This window comes from Rhinoderma darwinii, chromosome 1 (assembly GCF_050947455.1).
Source record: "Rhinoderma darwinii isolate aRhiDar2 chromosome 1, aRhiDar2.hap1, whole genome shotgun sequence".
NCBI lineage: Eukaryota > Metazoa > Chordata > Amphibia > Anura > Rhinodermatidae > Rhinoderma > Rhinoderma darwinii.
In genome coordinates this window covers 8,120,561-8,146,766 of record NC_134687.1, presented here as the reverse complement: position 1 = coordinate 8,146,766, position 26,206 = coordinate 8,120,561, and the positions used below count along the sequence as shown (strand labels likewise).

Sequence of the window (26,206 nt, the reverse complement as noted above, 5' to 3'; positions counted from 1 at the left end):
CTAAAAGTAAAATATCCAGTCACTCTGTCACCAAACATCTGCCCGACACCAGTAAGGAACCAGCTGATCCAGCCGCAGCGACCAGTAAAAAACCAGCTGATTCAGCCGCAGCGACCAGTAAAGAACCAGCTGATCCGGCCGCAGCGGCCAGTAAAAAAACAGCAGATCTAGCCGCAGCGACCAGTAAAAAACCAGCTGATCTAGCCGCAGCGACCAGTAAAAAACCAGCTGGGCCAGCCGCAGCGACCAGTAAAAAACCAGCTGATCCAGCAGCAGCAACCAGTAAAGAACCAGCTGATCCAGCTGCAGCGACCAGTAAAAAAGCAGCTGATCCAGCCGCAGCAACCAGTATGGATGAGGAGGGATTTCAGACGGTTAAAAGGAGAAGTAAAACAGATGATTCTTCTAGGAAAAAAATCACTGCTGCAAAGAAATCACCGGAGTCTCCAGTGCTGGCGATAACTGGGGGACGTTACTGTGCGCTGGGGGAAGATGACCAGGAAGAAGAAGCAGAGATGGAGCAAGTCTCCTCACACAACCCAGATGACGAACCTCAGGATGAAGACGATGACCCCCCAATGTCCACCAAAAGATGGGGTGTAACTGGACATAGCAGTGGAAGAAGGAAAAAAAAGTAGGAAAGACATGTAACCAGGATGAGGCTGAAAATTGCCTCCTATTAATGTGAACAGTGTGAAGAATAGGGGCAGGCGATATTCCAGCGTCTGTCTGACGACACAACCAATGTCATCTTTATATAAGAGACTTATCTACAGAGTAATGTCCCTGCTGTGTCCCTGCAGTCACCGCATCTAGTGGGACAGTGAAACTCTCATCTGCTGTATGGAGACTTCTACCCCGAACTCCGTTTTATATCATAGAGGTTCACTATATGTCATAAATGTGGTGACCGTGTACCCTCTGTGGTGTGCGCGATGCTGCCCGGTCACCAATAAAGAAGAACTCTCCTGTAATACTGTCTAGAATAATATAATGAAAAATAGTTGAAACAATCTATACTGGAGCAATATTCATATATTATGGTTTGTTTAATGATTGTGATATTATTAAGAGACAAATGTTTATTTTCTTTATCTGTTATGAGTGTATTGCAAAGGTATTGTAATATTTTGTTGCAAGTTTTCAGATAAAAAAAAGATAATTATAGTAGTTATATTCTTGTATATAGGGAGCAGTATTATAGTAGTTATATTCTTGTATATAGGGGCAGTATTATAGTAGTTATATTCTTGTATATAGGGGCAGTATTATAGTAGTTATTTTCTTGTATATAGGGGGCAGTATTATAGTAGTTATATTCTTGTATATAGGGGACAGTATTATAGTAGTTATATTCTTGTATATAGGGGCAGTATTATAGTAGTTATATTCTTATATATAGGGGGCAGTATTATAGTAGTTATATTCTTGTATATAGGGGCCGTATTATAGTAGTTATATTCTTGTATATAGGGGGCAGTATTATAGTAGTTATATTCTTGTATATAGGGGCAATATTATAGTAGTTATATTCTTGTATATAGGAGCAGTATTATAGTAGTTATATTCTTGTATATAGGGGCAGTATTATAGTAGTTATATTCTTGTATATAGGGGGCAGTATTATAGTAGCTATATTCTTGTATATAGGAGCAGTATTATAGTAGTTATATTCTTGAATATAGGAGCAGTATTATAGTAGTTATATTCTTGTATATAGGGGCAGTATTATAGTAGTTATATTCTTGTATACAGGGGGCAGTATTATAGTAGTTCTATTCTTGTCCATAGATGTGTGCTTGTGAGCTCCCTGTTAGGACTATGCATGGCTTCTGACCCAGGTGGAGGGGAGGGGTCCTGGGCTGATGATCCTGGGAAAGCCCAGAGTCTGGAGTTTGGCCTGCAGCATGGAGATGGTGGAGGTGATGATCTGTGAGCTGGTGATATTGAAGGAGAGATTGCAGAAAGAATCGTGCACAGTACCCAAAATAAAGAACTGGGCAATTGAGAACAAAAGGGAGACCAGAGCCCAAACTGTGAAGAGAAAAAATATCATTGCAAAAAAAGACACTGACTATAAGACTGTGTATAATATTGTGGAGCAGGGAAACCCTGGAAGATATGAGTGTGCAGTGGCTGGAGGTTCACAACTCCCATCATGTGTGGGGTCTGTGCAATCAGTCAACAAAAATGCTGCTAAAGCTGCAGAGAAATGTGTGCCAGCTGACGAGGGGTTAACTGCAGTAGACTCTATGTGCAGTACAGATGAAGTGAATGCGAGTGGCACTCCTGGGAGTGAGCAAGCAAGTGCCACATATACTGACATTGTAAGTGAGACCTCGCTCAGCGCGGTGATTGACAGTCTGATATCTGATGAACCAGCGGCACAGGCTGAGGCGGACATTGCAGACCCTGTTCTGGAGGTTCAGCCGCCCGCAGTGTCAGTGAATGGAGTGCAGGTTACACAGCGATCAGGAGCAGACACAGGAGGATCTGCAGTACAATCAGCTGAGGAGAGGTCCAGTCCTGACCCACCTGCTGACAGACCTCCGTACAGAAGACTGTTCTCCAGCGTCACAAGACCGACTAACCCCACACCTCAGAGGAGGAACGCGGTCAGAATCAGGTACTCAGGACCAGAGGAAAACCTCCCCTCCAGACTCTACATTGGGAACGTTTTGTTGAAGGAGTTTATGAAGTTTAAAGCTTCTGAGGTGTTCGCTCTGATCCACGTTCCCTCCAGCAGGAATTATGATATCAGTTTCAAGCTGCAATATAGTCTAGATTTATACTGGAGTATTTATAATGATACAAAGGAGCACGCGATGTGGGAGCATCTACATGTCATCCCGCTGACTAAACCCCAGGTAGTCACTGCCACCGTCCTGTTCCAGTCTGAGGTGGTGGCTCTGGCAGATTTGCAGCACTGGTTGAGCAGATATTGTGAGGTGAAGAGACTGCCAACAAAGCTCTATGATGAGGAGGAGATCTGGAATGGAGGATATTCTGTCAAGATCCAGCTGGTTCAGGAGAATGGAGTGACCAGACATCTGCCGCACTCCTTCTACCTGGGCTCGGAGAGAGGCGTATGTTACTACCCTGGTCAACCGCGACTGTGCCATAGATGTGGGGGCAGACACCTGCCATTCAACTGTTCCCGTATTAAGTGCTCACTATGTGGTCAGTTTGGGCATGTGAAGGACGATTGTACAGGACCTGTCATTTGTAACCTGTGCTTAGGACCTGGACATACATTCCGGGAGTGTCCGCATGCAGAACATAATAAGGAGGAGACCTTTAATGAAGCCATGGAGGAAGACCAGGAGGATGTCTCCATATGTGTAGATACAACCCCAGAACCTGGAAGTCCCAACGATGATGTGAGCCAAAGTACCAGAGACCCTGCTCCAGAGACGAATGTCCCATCTGTGGATGCTGCACAAGTGTCACCTGCCACTGAAAATAGAGGTCATGCTAAAAGTAAAATATCCAGTCACTCTGTCACCAAAACATCTAAACATCTGCCCAACACCAGTAAGGAGCCAGCTGAGCCAGCCGCAGCGACCAGTAAGGAACCAGCTGATCCAGCCACAGCGACCAGTAAGGAACCAGCTGATCCAGCCGCAGCGACCAGTAAGGAACCAGCTGAGCCAGTCGCAGCGACCAGTAAAGAACCAGCTGATCCAGCCGCAGCGGCCAGAAAAAAAACAGCTGATCTAGCCGCAGCGACCAGTAAAAAACCAGCTGATCTAGCCGCAGCAACCAGTAAAAAACCAGCTGATCTAGCCGCAGCGACCAGTAAGGAACCAGCTGATCCAGCCGCAGCAACCAGTATGGATGAGGAGGGATTTCAGACGGTTAAAAGGAGAAGTAAAACAGATGATTCTTCTAGGAAAAAAATCACTGCTGCAAAGAAATCACCGGAGTCTCCAGTGCTGGCGATAACTGGGGGACGTTACTGTGCGCTGGGAGAAGATGACCAGGAAGAAGAAGCAGAGATGGAGCAAGTCTCCTCACACAACCCAGACAACGAACCTCAGGATGAAGATGCTGACCCCCCAATGTCCACCAAAAGATGGGGTGTTACAGGACATAGCAGTGGAAGAAGGAAAAAAAGTAGGAAAGACATGTAACCAGGATGAGGCTGAAAATCACCTCTATTAATGTGAACAGTGTGAAGAATAGGAGCAGGCGGCAGGCGATATTCCAGCGTCTGTCTGACGACAAAACCAATGTCATCTTTATACAAGAGACTTATCTACAGAGTAATGTCCCTGCTGTGTCCCTGCAGTCACCACATCTAGTGGGACAGTGAAACTCTCAGCTGCTGTATGGAGACTTCTACCCCGAACTCCGTTTATATCATAGAGGTTCACTATATGCCATAAATGTGGTGACCGTGTACCCTCTGTGGTGTGCGCGATGCTGCCCAGTCACAAATAAAGAAGAACTCTCCTGTAATACTGTCAAGAATAATATCATGAAAAATAGTTGAAACAATCTATACTGGCGCAATATTCATATATTATGGTTTGTTTAATGATTGTGATGTTATCAAGAGACAAATGTTTATTTTCTTTATCTGTTATGAGTGTATTGCAAAGGTATTGTAATAATTTGTTGCAAGTTTTCAAATAAAAAAGATAATTATAGTAGTTATATTCTTGTATATAGGAGCAGTATTATAGTAGTTATATTCTTGTATATAGGGGCAGTATTATAGTAGTTATATTCTTGTATATAGGGTCAGTATTATAGTAGTTATATTCTTGTATATAGGGGGCAGTATTATAGTAGTTATATACTTGTATATAGGGGGCAGTATTATAGTAGTTATATTCTTGTATATAGGGGGCAGTATTATAGTAGTTATATTCTTGTATATAGGGGGTAGTATTATAGTAGTTATATTCTTGTATATCGGTGCAGTATTATATTAGTTATATTCTTGTATATAGGGGCAGTGTTATAGTAGTTATATTCTTGTATATAGGAGCAGTATTATAGTAGTTATATTCTTGTATATAGGGAGCAGTATTATAGTAGTTATATTCTTGTATATAGGGGCAGTATTATAGTAGGTATAATCTTGTATATAGGGGCAGTATTATAGTAGTTATATTCTTGTATATAGGGGGTAGTATTATAGTAGTTATCTTTTTGTACATAGGGGGCACTATAATATATATTGATATTTGTTTCGGTAGTGATAACCATTTCTTATATCAGTATGTTTTTGAGTAGAGTTGGAATGAATAACCAAGTTACTTATTCACCAGCACACATCTTACAGCTCTTCGTGTTCCATGTTTTTCCAGAAAACCACAAGAGTTAAGAAATATGAAGATATAAAATAAAAAAGAGGAAGTGGACAATGAATTCACAAAAAAAGAACGAATGGGGCAGTGTCACTTCTGTAAAATAACCACCACGCATAAGTCATCACAGCCTGATTTCTATCATCTCTTTGCCATTACTACACATCCATTGAGTTTCAGCCTTATTTCCTGTAGTTCTCTGTGCTGCTTTGAGCATATTAATGCACTTAATGATGATTTATCTCGGATTATTTTAAACCTGATGTACACACAATATATATGGGACGTATTTCTCAATGATGTAACAATAGATGACCGATCTTGTTATTGAATATTTTCTACGTTTTTACAAAGGTTTACATTACCGGTTCCTTCCCATCGTCTCATGGTCTTTGACGACCGCATGAAGCTCAGCAGTGGTGTCCAGGGGAACGCCTTTCAGGTCCCATTCAAAGCCCTAAAGGACAAACACCAAAGAAAGATTACATGTTATCCACGCACATTCCATATCCACAATACAAGGGACAGTGTGCTGATACGGTCTGTGAGCCAGTATATCTAAGCCTATCATGTGTGATACTGTCCAGTGTATCTAAGCCTACTATGTGCGATACTGTCCAGTGTATCTAAGCCCACCATGTGTTATAATGTCTGGTGTATCTAAGCCTACCATGTGTGATACTGCCTGTTGTATCCGAGCCTATGATGTGTGATACTGGCTGGTGTGTCTGAGATTACCATATGTAATACTGTCCAGTGCATCTAAGCCCACCATGTGTGATAATGTCTGGTGTATCTAAGCCTTTCATGTATGATAATGTCTGGTGTTTCTAAGTCTAGCATGTGTGATACTGTTAGGTGTACTTGAGCCTATGATGTGCAATACTGTACTCCTGAGCTAGTGTATCTAAGCCTACCATGTGTAATACTGCCTGATGTATCTAAGCTAATGATGCGTGATACTGTCTAGTGGATCTGAGCGTATGATGTGTGATACTGGCTGGTGCATCTAGGACTACCATATGCAATACTGTCCAGTGTATCTAAACCTACCATGTGTAATACTGCCTGGTGTATCTAAGCCTTCCATGTATGATCATGTCTAGTGTATCTAAGCCTAGCATGTGTGATACTATCAGCTTAGCTGTTGTATCTAAGCCTATCATGTGCAATACTGCCTGTTGTATCTAAGCCTATGATGTGTGATACTGTCCGGTATATCTGAGCCTATAATGTGTGATACTGGCTGGTGTGTCTAAGATTACCGTATGTAATACTGTCCAGTGTATCTAAGCCTGCTATGTGTAATACTGTCTGGTGTATGTAAGCCTACCATGTATAATAATGTCTGGTGTATCTAAGTCTATCATGTGTGATACTATCAGCTTAGCTGTTGTATCTAAGCCTACCATGTGTAATACTGCCTGATGTATCTAAGCTTATGATGTGTGATACTGTCTGGTGTATCTGAGCTTATGATGTGTGATACTGGCTGGTGCATCTAGGACTACCATATGTAATACTGTCTTGTATCTACCGTGTGCCATTTATAATACTGGTGTCCTCTCATGTGGCGGAGGGGCTGTTGGGCCCCCTCTTGCAGGTGGGCCCGGGTGAGACTGCTACGTCTGCTGCCCCTATAGCTACGCCTCTGCTTCAGTGTTTGTGTAACACGGCAGAGTCGCCATGACGGAGTACGGGAAAGCCGGTTGACGACCTGTGCGGGAGCCGTTGGCGGTTGCATTGGTCGTCACCCAGTTTTCTCGGAAACAGAAATAATTATGAAACGGCTGCACAGAAGATGAAGCAACGCGACAGATGACTCAAGGACGTATATTTATTGGCTGCAGCAGAATCAACTTAACCCCTTCACGAGAAGACGGTCAGCAACAGGAAGAGTCGGAATACGGGACAATGAGATTGATTAATCAGCCATGAGCGGAGCAGCCGCCTGTTACACCACATACAAAGGATATGGAAAGCAGCTCCGCCTGACACCGCGCTGCGCTGCTCACCTCATTCCAGATGGGGTTCTGGTTATTCTTGATGACTTTGGTTTTCTTCTTAATTCCTAAATAATAAAGAGGACATAATGTTACCCTGAGCACAATGCACAGAGAACTGGACGCTTCTCCTTTAAGAGGACACATAGCTCAATGTTCATAGATGTCTCCAGCAGGGTGGCAGGCAGCGCAGCAGATACAGGGGTCACCTACACTCAGAAGTGAGGTGCATGACGTTATCCCTGTGGATGATGGGGGAGGTAGTGGAATATTTAAAGAAAAAACGGAAAAGGTCCAGGGGCGATCGAGATAAACTCATCATCAGCTTTCCACGTCCGAAACTCGTGGTGGAGGAAAGTTCTGCAGCCGGACCCCATGGTTACTTGTTGCCCCCCTGCATGATATGTATCATATTGGGTGTGAGCATTTTGGAAGGGGTTGAATATGGGAGGTTTAGAAGTATGGGGGAGGTTGAGGGATTTATGATTATGGGGTTTATGAATGTGGGAGGTTATAAGTATGGGGGAGGTTGGGGGTTTAGGGGCACAGAGAGTTTATGAGTAGGTGGTGGTCCAGATCATGGGGATTAATGAGTATTGGGGTTGGGGGATCCAGACCATGTGGGTTGAAGAGTATTGGTGTTGGGGGGATCGAGTCCATGGGAGATAATGAGTGTTGGGGGGATCCAGATCATGGGCGTTGATGAGTGTTGGGGGGACCCAGATCACAGGGGTTGATGAGTGTTGGGGGATCCAAACCACGGGGGTGGATGAGTACTAGGGTTGAGGGGGATGGAGACAATGGGGTTGATGACTATTTGAGTTGGGGGATCCAGACCACAGGGGTTCATGAGTAGTGCGGTTGTGGGAGATCAAGACAATGGGGTTGATGAGTGTTGGGGGATCTAGACCATGGGGGTTGATGATTACTAGGGTTGGGGGATGGAGACAATAGGGTTGATGAGTATTTGAGTTGGGGGGATCCAGACCATGGAAGTTGATGAGTGCTAGGGTTGGGGGGATTGAGACAATGGGGTTGGAGAGTATTTGAGTTGAGGGGATCCAGACCATGGGGGTTGATGAGTACTGGGGTTGTGGGAGATCGGGACAATGGGATTGATGAGTGTTGGGGGATCCAGACCATGGGGGTTGATGACTACTAGGGTTGGGGGATGGGGACATTGGGGTTGGAGAGTATTTGAGTTGGGGATATCCAGATCATGGGAGTTGATGAGTGTTGGGGGATCCAGACCATGGGGGTTGATGTGTATTGGGTTGGGATATTTAAGAGTTTGTTTGTTTTTTTAGATGGTGGGTTGGGAGGGTTCTAAGCCTACAGAGGTTCTGACGATGGGGACGTTTCGGTCAGGGAGGGGTTGGTTCTGAATTTCCTCTTGAATGCCCATGAAGACCAGACGTTTAACATGTTCCTTTATACTTGTCTTCCCTTTGGGATTAATTATTTTGTTTCATCTGCGTCTTTAAGGGGAAACTATCACACTACAGCGTTGTAGGAACGCTGCGACCTCCGCTGGACCCTCGGGCTACAGTCACACATGCAGTTTGTATGCAGTTTTTGGAGTTCACTGGGACGCACTTTCGGACATGGCTCCATAGATCGTATCTACGCATAATGCTGAGTCAATACTTTGCTTTACTGATCTTGAACATTACTGCTGATCTTCATTGACATCATGCCGTATACTCCAGTTACATCCAAAGCTGCATTCACAATTCTCCCAGTTTTCTTTTAGATAGCAGGCTGCATGACCTCACATCTCGCTGCCGTCCCTGCTGGTTCAGGGTCTGTACGTAGAATGTTTTACTTAGGGGGAGATACAGAACGCACTTCAGGCGTTGTACTGATACAGAAAAACGCTGTACATAGCAGAAGTCGATGCAGCAGAGAGCAGTGCAAGTGAAAGCCACAAGAGGTGTGAGTGCAGCTTTGAATGTGACTGGAGTAGAGATCAAAACAATGTAAGGAAAGCAAAGTGTTAGAAATTGCTTAACTTTCTCTGTGGATTTAACCTATAAAATGTTCAGAGTGGCGCAATGTGGTTTACTCTTTGGGGGTCATAATATAAATATATGACCCCCCCCCCCCCCCACCACCACCACTGGTATAACAACATGTGGAGATGTTATATTCCTCCAAGAATCCCAACACATTGGTGCAATTACCCTACATTTCCAAGGAAAATCCCATTGATGAATGACCCTCAGGGTGGATGCATCATATGGGACCAATCAGAGGCTGAATCCCAAACACCCTCCTGGAATAAAGTCACTTTAAGCGCTGGATTTATGTTGTGCAGCGTCATAGGACTAGGCAAGAACGAGATCAGCGTCCCCCAATATTGTGGGACTATCATGGGATCACGGCCTCTTCTACCAGAGACAACTTCTTCCACTGCTGTCTAAGAGCCCATTTACACGGCAAAGCGGCACGCACTGACCCTGTATGGCGGGTACAGGTCTGTATTATGAGGGTCCCGTGGATATATGGTCTCTGTGGGGAACTGTATACTCCCCTAGAAGCCTAGAAGCATTGCTTCCCTCAAATACCCCCATAATACAGCCGCAATGGAGCATCCCATACGTGACAACAGTCCCAAATTTTGCAGGACACTTTTCAATGGGGGAAATGGGAACATCAAAAACTTCATGTAAAAAACAAATGTGACAAAACCGCAACAGAAACCACAGACATTTCTGCCAGTTTTTAGATGCAGTAGTGATGCGGCTTTGAACTGCTCCACATGTTTAAACTCCACCTAACAATCAGTATTTCTATTCACTGACAGCAAGCAAATAATCTGTTTGGAACTGATACACAAAGTTTATTATAAAATAGAAAGAAGCTTGTCATGATGTAATGAATACAGGAAATTCCCAATGTAACTTATTAAACCACTGGATGACCAGGGATACATATAAGACCACCGGACCCTCAGGAACGACACTGGTTATCAGGAGAGTCCACTAGATGACAGGATCACTGCGGACGGCCACCGGCTACTGTGGAGTCAAGGTCATCATCTTCAAAGACTACAGCACTGAATTACGAGAGGTCAACACGAAACCACTGGATCTCCATGGAAGTAACAGGTCATTCAGGTTATATAGTGACTGGTCCATAATAATATACTGTATATAGTGACTGGTCCATAATAATATACTGTATATAGTGACGGGTCCATAATAATATACTGTATATAGTGACTGGTCCATAATAATATACTGCATATAGTGACTGGTCCATATTAATATACTGTATATAGTGACTGCTCCATAATAATATACTGTATATAGTGACTGGTCCATAATAATATACTGTATATAGTGACTGGTCCATAATAATAAACTGTATATAGTGACTGGTCCATATCAATATACTGTATATAGTGACTGGTCCATAATAATATACTGTATATGGTGACTGGTCCATAATAATATACTGTATATAGTGACTGGTCCATAATAATATACTGTATATAGTGACTGGTCCATAATAATATACTGTATATAGTGACTGCTCCATAATAATATACTGTATATAGTGACTGGTCCATGATAATATACTGTATATAGTGACTGCTCCATAATAATATACTGTATATAGTGACTGGTCCATGATAATATACTGCATATAGTGACTGGTCCATAATAATATACTGTATATAGTGACTGCTCCATAATAATATACTGTATATAGTGACTGGTCCATAATAATATACTGTATATTGTGACTGGTCCATAATAATATACTGTATATAGTGACTGGTCCATAATAATATACTGTATATAGTGACTGCTCCATAATAATATACTGTATATAGTGACTGGTCCATGATAATATACTGCATATAGTGACTGGTCCATAATAATATACTGTATATAGTGACTGCTCCATAATAATATACTGTATATAGTGACTGGTCCATAATAATATACTGTATATTGTGACTGGTCCATAATAATATACTGTATATAGTGACTGGTCCATAATAATATACTGTATATAGTGACTGCTCCATAATAATATACTGTATATAGTGACTGGTCCATGATAATATACTGCATATAGTGACTGGTCCATAATAATATACTGTATATAGTGACTGCTCCATAATAATATACTGTATATAGTGACTGGTCCATAATAATATACTGTATATTGTGACTGGTCCATAATAATATACTGTATATTGTGACTGCTCCATAATAATATACTGTATATAGTGACTGCTCCATAATAATATACTGTATATAGTGACTGGTCCATAATAATATACTGTATATAGTGACTGGTCCATAATAATATACTGTATATAGTGACTGGTCCATAATAATATACTGTATATAGTGACTGCTCCATAATAATATACTGTATATAGTGACTGGTCCATAATAATATACTGTATATAGTGACTGGTCCATAATAATAAACTGTATATAGTGACTGGTCCATATCAATATACTGTATATAGTGACTGGTCCATAATAATATACTGTATATAGTGACTGGTCCATAATAATATACTGTATATAGTGACTGGTCCATGATAATATACTGCATATAGTGACTGGTCCATAATAATATACTGTATATAGTGACTGGTCCATAATAATATACTGCATATAGTGACTGGTCCATAATAATATACTGTATATAGTGACTGCTCCATAATAATATACTGTATATAGTGACTGGTCCATAATAATATACTGTATATTGTGACTGGTCCATAATAATATACTGTATATTGTGACTGCTCCATAATAATATACTGTATATAGTGACTGCTCCATAATAATATACTGTATATAGTGACTGGTCCATAATAATATACTGTATATAGTGACTGGTCCATAATAATATACTGTATATAGTGACTGGTCCATAATAATATACTGTATATAGTGACTGCTCCATAATAATATACTGTATATAGTGACTGCTCCATAATAATATACTGTATATAGTGACTGCTCCATAATAATATACTGTATATAGTGACTGCTCCATAATAATATACTGTATATAGTGACTGGTCCATAATAATAAACTGTATATAGTGACTGGTCCATATCAATATACAGTATATAGTGACTGGTCCATAATCATATACTGTATGTAGTGACTGGTCTATATTAATATACAGTATATAGTGACTGGTCTATATTAATATACAGTATATAGTGACTGGTCCATAATAATATACTGTATATAGTGACTGGTCCATAATAATATACTGTATATAATGACTGGTCCATAATAATATACTGTATATAGTGACTGTTCCATATCAATATACAGTATATAGTGACTGGTCCATAATCATATACTGTATGTAGTGACTGGTCTATATTAATATACAGTATATAGTGACTGGTCCATAATAATATACTGTATATAGTGACTGGTCCATAATAATATACTGTATATAGTGACTGGTCCATAATAATATACTGTATATAGTGACTGGTCCATAATAATATACTGTATATAGTGACTGGTCTATATTAATATACAGTATATAGTGACTGGTCCATAATAATATACTGTATATAGTGACATCTGTGGAGGATACACTGTTATGAGGACATCTGTGGGTGATACACTGTTATGGGGACATCTGTGGATGAGACACTGTTATGGGGACATCTGTGGGTGATACACTGTTATGGGGACATCTGTGGGTGATACACTGTTATGGGGACATCTGTGGGTGATACACTGTTATGGGGACATCTGTGGGTGATACACTGTTATGGGGACATCTGTGGGTGATACACTGTTATGGGGACATCTGTGAGTGATACACTGTTATGAGGACATCTGTGGGTGATACACTGTTATGAGGACATCTGTGGGTGATACACTGTTATGGAGACATCTGTGGGTGATACACTGTTATGAGGACATCTGTGGATGATACACTGTTATGGGGACATCTGTGGGTGATACACTGTTATGGGGACATCTGTGGATGATACACTGTTATGTGGACATCTGTGGGTGATACACTGTTATGGGGACATCTGTGGGTGATACACTGTTATGGGGACATCTGTGGGTGATACACTGTTATGGGGACATCTGTGGGTGATACACTGTTATGGGGACATCTGTGGGTGATACACTGTTATGAGGACATCTGTGGATGATACACTGTTATGGGGACATCTGTGGGTGATACACTGTTATGAGGACATCTGTGGATGATACACTGTTATGGGGACATCTGTGGGTGATACACTGTTATGGGGACATCTGTGGGTGATACACTGTTATGGAGACATCTGTGGGTGATACACTGTTATGAGGACATCTGCGGGTGATACACTGTTATGGAGACATCTGAGGAGGATATACTGTTATGGGGACATCTGTGGATGAGACAATGTTATGGGGACATTTGTGGGTGATACACTGTTATGGAGACATCTGTGGAGGATACACTGTTATGGGGACATCTGTGGATGATACACTGTTATGGAGAAATCTGTGGATGATACAGTTATGGGGACATCTGTGGATGATACACTGTTATGGGGACATCTGTGGATGATACACTGTTATGGGGACATCTGTGGAGGATACACTGTTATGAGGACATCTGTGGAGGATACACTGTTATGAGGACATCTGTGGGTGATACACTGTTATGGGGGAACTTCACCGAATATACACAGAATATGAGGAGTGTCAGCAGGCGGCCACTACTGGCCACTACTGGAGCACGTCACAGCAGGCGGCCACTACTGGAGCACGTCACAGCAGGCGGCCACTACTGGAGCACGTCACAGCGGGCGGCCACTACTGGAGCAGGTCACAGCGGGCGGCCACTACTGGAGCACGTCACAGCGGGCGGCCACTACTGGAGCACGTCACAGCAGGCGGCCACTACTGGAGCACGTCACAGCGGGCGGGCACTACTGGAGCACGTCATAGCGGGCGGCCACTACTGGAGCAGGTCACAGCGGGCGGCCACTACTGGAGCACGTCACAGCGGGCGGCCACTACTGGAGCAGGTCACAGCGGGCGGCCACTACTGGAGCACGTCACAGCGGGCGGCCACTACTGGAGCAGGTCACAGCGGGCGGGCACTACTGGAGCACGTCACAGCGGGCGGGCACTACTGGAGCACGTCATAGCGGGCGGCCACTACTGGAGCACGTCACAGCAGGCGGCCACTACTGGAGCACGTCACAGCAGGCGGCCACTACTGGAGCAGGTCACAGTGGGCACAATGTCCTCTGTCTGGAGGATGGGTGCATAATGGATATTACAAGCCCCCACCCCTGAGCACATTAACCCTCCAGCACATTACCCCCCCCAGCACATTACCTCCCCCCCCCCCCCCAGAATATTACCCCCCCCCCCCCCCCAGCACATTCTCCCTGCATTGTCTGTGTGTTTTAAGACTTTGCGTTGAGGCCTTTAATTGTATAGATTTCCTGAGTGCCCGGCTGGGAGGAAGGGGAAGAGGAAAGAGCTGTCACAGGAACACAATCCACGTCCCAGGGTCACACATTATCACTGGAGTCCAGTAACAGAACTATATATTTCGACAAAAGATATAGCAGTGCCGATCCGGTGTGACCATCACCAAGGGGAACCCAGACAGCGTCTGCCCGGAGACATAAGCCATACACGCTATGACTAACAACATGGCAATAATATATAAATGTATACACTGTCTATACAGCTCCAGATGTAGCAGAGCTGTGCTTCTCGAATGTTGCACAGTTGAGCTTGTTGAGTTTAGCAGAGCTGAGCCTTTCAGGCAGCAGAATCTACTGAGAATGTGTAGGTTAATCCCAGTGGTGAGTTATAGAGGCTGTTCACACCACTACTACAGGGCCAAGGGCGTGAGGGTACCTGGCGCCAGTAATGAAGGGTTATGTGTCTAGCACCCCGTGGGCCAGCACTGCAGATTAATAGGGTTGTGGGAGCAGAGGTGCCCATGGTAGGGGTATAAACAATTGAGGGTCTGCAGTCTGATTATGCTTTGGGACCTCCCTACTCCTCCAGCGTTGGACGTAGACATAAGATTTTTTTTGGATCCACTAACAAGCTGATGTCTAAAGGGACTTCAGACAATGCCCCAAGGTCGGACAATGCCCCAAGGTCGGACAATGGATTGATGGGTTGAATCCTATTGTTTCCTCTTTAGACAAGCGGTGCCAGATGTGTGCATAACAGCTGCTTATCCCACCTAGTTGCATTGGTCTGACCACCGTGTATGCACTGCACCCCCACACATCACAGACCCCCATAGCAGACCATCCGGCGTCCCGGGGACCTGATCATCTCATGTTACTGATCAATTATTAAGGGTTCCATTACCAGCAATGACTCTATGGACAATGTGACGGGTGATCCTCCATGTAATGATCAGATGAGATGGACGGGAAGTTGAGCTCATGGTGATTATAGTCGATGTCACCCTCTCATTAACCCTTCATGCAAAGACTTGTTCCCTCCGGCTTCTTACTTCCTAATAGGATGCCATAGGTTTATCAGTAAGGCTGGGCTGAGAGCTGGTCCTTTAAGGGTTACTTCCTCCAAAACTAAAAATACCGGTGCTGGAGGAGTTATCCCGTTTTTCCAACCCCCTCAAGTTTTATATACATGGGATCCATGATATGGGAGATCGGAGTGGGAAGGGGTCAGCTGAGTAATAACAGGATGTAAAGGGTTAATGGAACTAGGATCAAAACTAATGGGATAGTGAGGTCCATTCTTCATCTGATCGCCTATTACTGAATCCTTACAAAAACGGTGGGTGGAAGATTTCAAGGAGTTTTGGATGGCGGTGCTGGATGTCTCTAGAAATTCTTGCTCATTTCCAAGAGTTTCACGGGAACCAAGAACCAAAACAGGTCCTAACGGCGGAGGTCATCTACAACCGCGTCCACCACATCTACTCTCCACGTCCCCCTTCCTCAATTGCCTATTAGGGGGCTGTTATCAGTCTAGGTCCCCATCACATCCTTTCGGTAGGGACAGGCGCCCATATCTTCTTGTTTCAAAGGAGACACCAGTTTTGAGCACATTACCTTCTTCTCCTTTTTGATCAGCATTTTCAGGGACCAGGACCGGTTCCTTTTAAAAAATGGTAACCCAACCATATAAAAGATCTGATCCAGGTGAAGATGACAACAGGGGTGAAAAATAAGGAATGTTCCATGGAAATGATGAATATCTGAGAAGTATGAGGAGGCTCCTGACCTCCTGAGAAGAAGTCCTCCACAGAGTGTCTCCAGCTGCTCATAGTCTTCACTTTGCTCTACGTATTGACTCGTTACTTTCAAACTTGGACAAATGCTGGACCGTCGTGTGATTCCAGGTTAAAAATGACGGTGGAAGCTCTCAGGTGGTGGTGACAACTATACTTGAGTCTACCACGTATCAAGGGAGAACTTCCTATTCCACCATGAAGCCACCATTTCTAGGGTGAGGTGGTTCTGTATAGCGAGATTAGGGATGAATAACTGACTCCTGCTTTTGAGATAATATGAAGTGACCCAGTGGCGTAACTACCGCCGTAGCAGCAGTAGCGGCTGCTATGGGGCCCATGGCATGAGGGGGCCTGTGTCGCCCGCCGGCACGGGCCCCCACTATGGCCGGAGGCTCCGCTAGCAGCCGCTGCGGCTGCTACAGCGCGGTGCCACTGAACACTACGGCAGAGCAGGGAGGTATCTCCCCGCTCTGCCAGTAAACAAAAGACATGTATCCCCTCTCCACAGGATATCCACAGGACAGGGGATACATGTGTGATCGCTGGCATTGATAGGGAGAACGGGGGACTGAAAGTCCCCTGAAGTTCTCCATCATAAACCTCGGACTTCCGGGGTCTGTGTCGGCAGCTCCGTAGAAATGAATGGAGCGCCGATCCCGCTTGTGCGCATGCGTGACCAGCGCACCTTTCATTTTTATTGAGCTGCGCAGACACCGGAAGTCAGAGGTTAGTCATGGAGAACTTTTAGTCCCCCGTTCTCCTTATCGCTGCCAGCGATCACACATGTATCCCCTATCCTGTGGATATCCTGTGGATAGGGGATGCATGGCGTTACCTACAGGGAGAGGGGGACTCTGCATGGCGTTACCTACAGGGGGGACGACTCTGCATGGCGTTACCTACAGGGGGGGACTCTACATGCCGTTACCTACAGGGGGGGGGACTCTACATGCCGTTACCTACAGGGGGGACTCTACATGCCGTTACCTACAGGGGGGGACCCTACATGCCGTTACCTACAGGGGGGGACTCTGCATGGCGTTACCTACAGGGGGGGACTCTGCGTGCCGTTACCTACAGGGGGGGGACTCTGCGTGCCGTTACCTACAGGGGGGGGACTCTGCGTGCCGTTACCTACAGGGGGGGGACTCTGCGTGCCGTTACCTACAGGGGGGGGACTCTGCGTGCCGTTACCTACAGGGGGGGGGACTCTGCGTGCCGTTACCTACAGGGGGGGGACTCTGCATGCCGTTACCTACAGGGGGGGACTCTGCGTGCCGTTACCTACAGGGGGGGGACTCTGCGTGCCGTTACCTACAGGGGGTGGGACTCTGCATGCCGTTACCTACAGGGGGGACTCTGCATGCCATTACCTACAGGGGAGACGACTCTGAATGCCATTACCTACAGGGGGGACGACTCTGCATGGCGTTACCTACAGGGGGGGACTCTGCATGGCGTTACCTACAGGGGGGGACTCTGCATGGCGTTACCAACAGGGGGGTGGACTCTGCATGGCGTTACCTACAGGGGGGGACTCTACATGCCGTTACCTACAGGGGGGGACTCTGCATGGCGTTACCTACAGGGGGGGACTCTGCATGCCATTACCTACAGGGGAGACGACTCTGAATGCCATTACCTACAGGGGGGACGACTCTGCATGGCGTTACCTACAGGGGGGGACTCTGCATGGCGTTACCTACAGGGGGGGACTCTGCATGGTGTTACCAACAGGGGGGTGGACTCTGCATGGCGTTACCTACAGGGGGGGGGACTCTGCGTGCCGTTACCTACAGGGGGTGGGACTCTGCATGCCGTTACCTACAGGGGGGGACTCTGCATGCCATTACCTACAGGGGGGACGACTCTGAATGCCATTACCTACAGGGGGGACGACTCTGCATGGCGTTACCTACAGGGGGGGACTCTGCATGGCGTGTCCGCGGCCAATAAAATTGAATGGGTCCGTAATTGCGGAGAATTTTTACGGTCGTGTACATAGGGCCTTACATAATAGAATTATTACAGAATCATAGCCAACAATTTATACGGAAATATATACACACAGCGAGGAATGTGCACAAAGATAACGTCCAGGGACAGTTAGAATTATGATGAATATATATGAATTGTTTGTTCCTGCATGTTGGGGGTTTGAATGCTGCCAATTTCATCATCGGGTGACATCTGTGAAATCGGCCCAGTAGTAGAGTACGTATGGATTATTCACGTGTTCTTGCGGTGATATTTTCCCACAATTTCGTGAAAATCACAAAAAAAACTTTGCTGTACTGACAGAATTTTGTGAAAAACTAGAAGTGTGAATAAGCTTCTAAGTGTTGTACTACACGGCAGATGTCCAGACTTCATCTGATGGGAGTGGTACTGCTGAGCCGCTGCTGTACTGTGCGCTGTGTGCTGATCCTGACATGATATACAGTGCAGCAGCCTCTCAGCAGTGCAGCAGCCTCTCAGCAGCCTCTCAGCAGCGCCGCAGCCTCTCAGCAGTGCCGCTTCGTCACCACGTGTAGTCTGTGTCTTCTCCTGGTCAGAGCATCTATCTATCTATCTATCTATCTATCTATCTATCTATCTATCTATCTATCTATCTATCTCTCTATCTATCTATCTATCTATCTATCTATCTATCTATCTATCTATCTATCTATCTATCTATCTCATATCTATCTATCTATCTATCTATCTCATATCTATCTATCTATCTATCTATCTGTCTATCTATCTTATATCTATCTATCTATCTATCTATCTATCTATCTATCTATCTATCTATCTATCTATCTATCTATCTCATATCTATCTATCTATCTCATCTCTATCTATCTATCTATCTTATATCTATCTATCTATCTATCTATCTCATATCTATCTATCTATCTCATATCTATCTATCTATCTATCTATCTCATATCTACAGTATCTATCTATCTAATATCTATCTATCTATCTATCTCATATCTATCTATCTATCTATCTATCTATCTATCTATCTATCTATCTATCTATCTATCTATCTATCTATCTATCTATCTCATATCTATCTATCTCATATCTATCTATCTATCTATCTATCTATCTATCTATCTATCTATCTATCTATCTATCTATCTATCTATCTCATATCTATCTATCTATCTATCTATCTATCTCATATCTATCTATCTATCTCATATCTATCTATCTATCTATCTATCTATCTATCTATCTATCTATCTATCTATCTATCTATCTATCTATCTATCTATCTATCTATCTATCTATCTCATATCTATCTATCTATCTATCTATTCATCATCTATCTCATATCTATCTATCTATCTATCTATCTATCTATCTATCTATCTATCTATCTATCTATCTATCTATCTATCTCATATCTATCTATCTATCTATCTATCTCATATCTATCTATCTATCTATCTATCTATCTATCTATCTATCTATCTATCTATCTATCTATCTATCTATCTATCTCATATCTATCTATCTCATATCTATCTATCTATCTATCTATCTATCTATCTATCTATCTATCTCATATCTATCTATCTATCTATCTATCTATCTATCTATCTATCTATCTATCTATCTATCTATCTATCTATCTCATATCTATCTATCTATCTATCTATCTATCTATCTATCTATCTATCTATCTATCTATCTATCTATCTATCTATCTATCTATCTCATATCTATCTATCTATCTATCTATCTATCTATCTATCTCATATCTATCTATCTATCTATGAACATTATTAATAGTGACATAACATTTAGCAATACAATTTGCATAGGTTGCCCCTAGGTCTGAGTAGGGGGCAGTATGTGGGGGACAGTGACATATCCTGTATATTACACAATGATGACGCTGCTCGGGGTGTTCTCTCCATACTGATTTCTATGTTGTCATGGTTATAGATCAGTACATTGTGATGTCATCATATATGGTGGAACATGATGTCATTAGTGTTTATGGGTTTACTATATACTGTACATAAGTAGCAGAGGAGAAACTGAAAATGCGATGTCAGTGTTTTATATGCATATGCAGCAGAGCTTATTTTGTCAAATGTAGTAAAGCTGAGCTAGTTAGATGTAGCCGTGCCAAATCTTGGTGACATCAGTGTGTTATCTGTGGTTTCCCATTGGATTGCAGATAAACCTACTGCATTATCTGAACTGAGAGTCATCACTCAAAACTAGAAATAGTCCAGTGACAAATTCCGCTCTACTACATGTGTTTACAGTTACAGAGAGTTCTCCACAACTTAGTTTACAAAGTTTCCCAATCCCTGTCAGTGCAGAGAACTTACTATAGTACCGATAGGAGGAATTAACCCCATGAGCCCAGCCTGTCCTGATCCCTCTCTAGTGTCAGTGCTGTGAGCTCTGCTACATCCAGACAGGAGAATGCAACACGCGGCAACTAAACGACTCAATAATAATTGGTACAGCAGCAATACAATGTAACCAAACACAATGTAAACAATCAGTAGAGTAATAATGTAACCGATGACTACACACCAAGCAACTACACAACCATAATAACAATAATAATAAGAATAAGAAGAATAACAATAATAATAATAAGAATAACAATAATAATAATAAGATAATAATAATAATAATAACAATAATAATAATAAACAATGCAGCAGAGGTAACAATGTAACCAATCACTCACACAGAGCAACTATGCGACTAATATCAATAATATTTAATGCAGCAAGAGTAACAATGTAACCAATAGTAAAATACCCCAGGACACAGTAAGATTTCTGCTCCACTGAACCCCAAACTCCATGGAGGAAACGTAATATCTGTGGCCCCCTCACCTCTGAAGGAAAGACTGGTCACCGGGTCACAGCCCCTGTCCCCTTTGCCCCCATAGGGCAAGTTGCTGGCCCTCTGCAGCACACAGCGCAGCATCTCTGAGTGACAGCTGCCTCCTCCAGCGCCAGATGGAACGTTGTCCCAAGAAAGGGGCGTGGTCTAGCTGGAAGAGTCAGTGAGTCAGACCACGCCCCTTAGGGTTAGTGGACAGGAATGCTTCACTTGTCTCTGCTTGCTGTTTACAAGGAGGATGGAGCCCAGGAGCCCCTGGGCTGCTGCATGTATTACAGGGCAAGTAACTATTGCTGTGCCGGAAACTTCCAAGTCCAGGACAGTTCAAAATGGAAATATAAGTTATATGCAGCAGTGAGGGCAGGGTCACCCCCTGCAAATGGGTGGAGAGGGGGTCTCTGATCTCTGGGGAAGAAAATCATTCATATCATATGTAACATGGTGATACAGGATAACAATGGGGAGGGGTCGTCTATGACAGTATGGAAGTAGCGGAGGAAATGTCTTCTAGATGGTAATGTACAGTAGGAGCAATTGTTACCATTTATAAAATGCACACACCTCAGCTGCTGCAGAACATCACAATACACACCTCAGCTGCTGCAGAACGTCACAACACACACCTCAGCTGCTGCAGAACGTCACAACACACACCTCAGCTGCTGCAGAACGTCACAATACACACCTCAGCTGCTGCAGAACGTCACAACACACACCTCAGCTGCTGCAGAACGTCACAACACACACCTCAGCTGCTGCAGAACATCACAATACACACCTCAGCTGCTGCAGAACCTCATAATACACACCTCAGCTGCTGCAGAACATCATAATACACGCCCCAGCTGCTACAGAACATCATAATACACACCCCAGCTGCTACAGAACATCATAATACACGCCTCAGCTTCTGCAGAACATCATAACACACACCTCAGCTGCTGCAGAACATCGTAATACACACCTCAGCTACTGCAGAACATCATAATACACGCCTCAGCTTCTGCAGAACATCATAATACACAGCTCAGCTGCTGCAGAACATCATAATACACAGCTCAGCTGCTGCAGAACATCACAATGCACACATCAGCTGCTGCAGAACATCACAATGCACACCTCAGCTGCTGCAGAACATCATAATACACACCTCAGCTACTGCAGAACATCATAATACACACATCAGCTTCTGCAGAACATCATAATACACAGCTCAGCTGCTGCAGAACATCACAATACACAGCTCAGCTGCTGCAGAACATCATAATACGCACCTCAGCTGCTGCAGAACATCATAATACACACCTCAGCTACTGCAGAACATCATAATACACAGCTCAGCTGCTGCAGAACATCATAATACACAGCTCAGCTGCTGCAGAACCTCATAATACATACCTCATCTGCTGCAGAACCTCATAATACACACATCAGCTTCTGCAGAACATCATAATACACAGCTCAGCTGCTGCAGAACATCATAATACACACCTCAGCTGCTGCAGAACCTCATAATACACACCTCAGCTGCTGCAGAACCCCATACTACACACATCAGCTTCTGCAGAACATCATAATACACACCTCAGCTGCTGCAGAACCTCATAATACACACATCAGCTGCTGCAGAACCTCATAGTACAAACCTCAGCTGCTGCAGAACATCATAAAACACACCTCAGCTGCTGCAGAACATCACATTACACACTTCAGCTGCTGCAGAACATCACAATGCACACATCAGCTTCTGCAGAACATCATAATACACAGCTCAGCTGCTGCAGAACATCATAATACACAGCTCAGCTGCTGCAGAACATCATAATACACACCTCAGCTGCTGCAGAACATCATAATACACACCTCAGCTGCTGCAGAACATCATAAAACACACCTCAGCTGCTGCAGAACATCACAATACACACCTCAGCTGCTGCAGAACATCACAATGCACACTTCAGCTGCTGCAGAACATCATAATACACACCTCAGCTGCTACAGAACATCATAATACACACATCAGCTTCTGCAGAACATCATAATACACAGCTCAGCTGCTGCAGAACATCATAATACGCACCTCAGCTGCTGCAGAACATCATAATACACACCTCAGCTACTGCAGAACATCATAATACACAGCTCAGCTGCTGCAGAACATCATAATACACAGCTCAGCTGCTGCAGAACCTCATAATACATACCTCATCTGCTGCAGAACCTCATAATACACACATTAGCTTCTGCAGAACATCATAATACACAGCTCAGCTGCTGCAGAACATCATAATACACACCTCAGCTGCTGCAGAACCTCATAATACACACCTCAGCTGCTGCAGAACCCCATACTACACACATCAGCTTCTGCAGAACATCATAATACACACCTCAGCTGCTGCAGAACCTCATAATACACACATCAGCTTCTGCAGAACATCATAATACACCTCAGCTGCTGCAGAACCTCGCAATACACACCTCAGCTGCTGCAGAACCTCGTAATACACACCTCAGCTGCTGCAGAACCTCATAATACACAGCTTTTAACAGAAATAAAATATGCAAAAAAAATCTGATTCTAATATATCAGCGGGTAACGCGGGCATCGTCAGCATTGTCCGGGGAGGTCACATGACAGACATCGTTTTCCGGTCATTCAGGATCACGGTCTGTAAATGCGAGGCAGAAGCCGTAACACAGGAGTTCTTTCTTACAGGCTTTAATCTCCAGAACTTCTGCAAAGAACCGATGGCGTCAAGCGGCTCATACCAAGATGCCCCCGCCAACAAAGGGAGGCACATTTTTTCTTCACAATGTGTCTCTGTACAAGAGACGACTATTCTGATGACTATGAGCAGAACTGGATGAAGGTCTGGACAGGCTCCTGGATAAAACCCTATATTGGGGGCCTAAATAATAGCGCCATATTGTACCTCAACATTACCACCATACAATGCCCACATAATAGTGCCATACAGTGCCGGCATAATAGTGCCACACAATGCCCACATAATAGTACCATATAGTGCCCATGTAATAGTGCCATACAGTGCCGGCATAATAGTGCCATACAGTGCCCGCATAATAGTACCATACAGTGCCCGCATAATAGTACCATACAGTGCCCGCATAATAGTACCATATAGTGCCCATGTAATAGTGCCATACAGTGCCGGCATAATAGTGCCATACAGTGCCCGCATAATAGTGCCATACAGTGCCCGCATAATAGTACCATACAGTGCCCGCATAATAGTACCATATAGTGCCCATGTAATAGTGCCATACAGTGCCGGCATAATAGTGCCATACAGTGCCGGCATAATAGTACCATACAGTGCCCGCATAATAGTGGCATACAGTGCCCGCATAATAGTACCATACAGTGCCCGCATAATAGTACCATATAGTGCCCATGTAATAGTGCCATACAGTGCCGGCATAATAGTGCCATACAGTGCCCGCATAATAGTGCCATATAGTGCCCATGTAATAGTGCCATACAGTGCCCGCATAATAGTACCATACAGTGCCCGCATAATAGTACCATATAGTGCCCATGTAATAGTGCCATACAGTGCCGGCATAATAGTGCCATACAGTGCCCGCATAATAGTGCCATACAGTGCCCGCATAATAGTACCATACAGTGCCCGCATAATAGTACCATATAGTGCCCATGTAATAGTGCCATACAGTGCCGGCATAATAGTGCCATACAGTGCCGGCATAATAGTACCATACAGTGCCCGCATAATAGTGGCATACAGTGCCCGCATAATAGTACCATACAGTGCCCGCATAATAGTACCATATAGTGCCCATGTAATAGTGCCATACAGTGCCGGCATAATAGTGCCATACAGTGCCCGCATAATAGTGCCATATAGTGCCCATGTAATAGTGCCATACAGTGCCCGCATAATAGTACCATACAGTGCCCGCATAATAGTACCATATAGTGCCCATGTAATAGTGCCATATAGTGCCGGCATAATAGTGCCATACAGTGCCCGCATAATAGTACCATATAGTGCCCAAATAATATTGCCATACAGTGCCCACATAATAGTACCATATAGTGCCCATGTAATAGTGCCATACAGTGTGCACATCTCGTGTCTACATAACTGTTCCATATAGTAGAAAAAGTGACGCCTACATAATAGTGCCAAACAGTGCCAACATAATACCGTCTACATAGCAGTGGCATATAGTAGAAAAAGTAATAAGACCCAATAGTGGCCACATAATAGTGCCAAACATTGCCTAAATAATGTCATACGGTGGCACCGCCATACAGTGCACAGAAAACATGCTATTTAGTTCATAAATAATGTCACCGCTGACACAATCATGTGCGAATAAAGTGGGCAGAACAGTAGGAATAGGGTGGTGAAGGCCCGATGGCAATTGTCACTTTTGGGTAATTACCAGCGCCCGTTCTGTCCATGTTGGGGTCTCCTGCCTGAAGCTGCTCATTTTTGCATTGCTTTTTAGGCTCAGACTGAGTTTCCCATATCATAAAGCGGGATATAGTGATGTCACTAGTCCCGGCCAGTCTCAGGTATGCTTGTCTGGCTGCCTCACGATAGGACCCTCAAATAACAATTTACAGTCCCACCCCCCCCCCCCCCTCATCCAGGTTCTCTCTACCCATGGGAAAGAAGTTGCCCCCTTCCCCCGCTTTCGTGGACCACTTACCTAAGGCCGACCCATGACAGCGCGCGATTCGTGTGAAGGAACTTCTGCTACCG

The 26,206-nt window shown here is 44.0% G+C and overlaps 1 protein-coding gene across 4 annotated transcripts in view; it reads right to left on the bottom strand.

Moving 5' to 3' along the window:
- DYSF (dysferlin) overlaps positions 1-26,206 on the bottom strand; it is a 317,692-nt gene that overhangs the window by 277,487 nt on the left and 13,999 nt on the right. For 3 of the 4 annotated variants that reach the window (XM_075855618.1, XM_075855599.1, XM_075855606.1), the window contains exons 2-3: positions 7,334-7,389; positions 5,684-5,775 (exon numbers count right to left, since the gene is read on the bottom strand). In XM_075855618.1, coding sequence (XP_075711733.1) covers positions 5,684-5,775; positions 7,334-7,389 — 148 coding nt within the window. Of the gene's footprint in view, positions 1-5,683; positions 5,776-7,333; positions 7,390-21,436; positions 21,547-26,206 lie in introns of those variants that run through there. The other variant, XM_075855611.1, reaches the window with a different exon arrangement.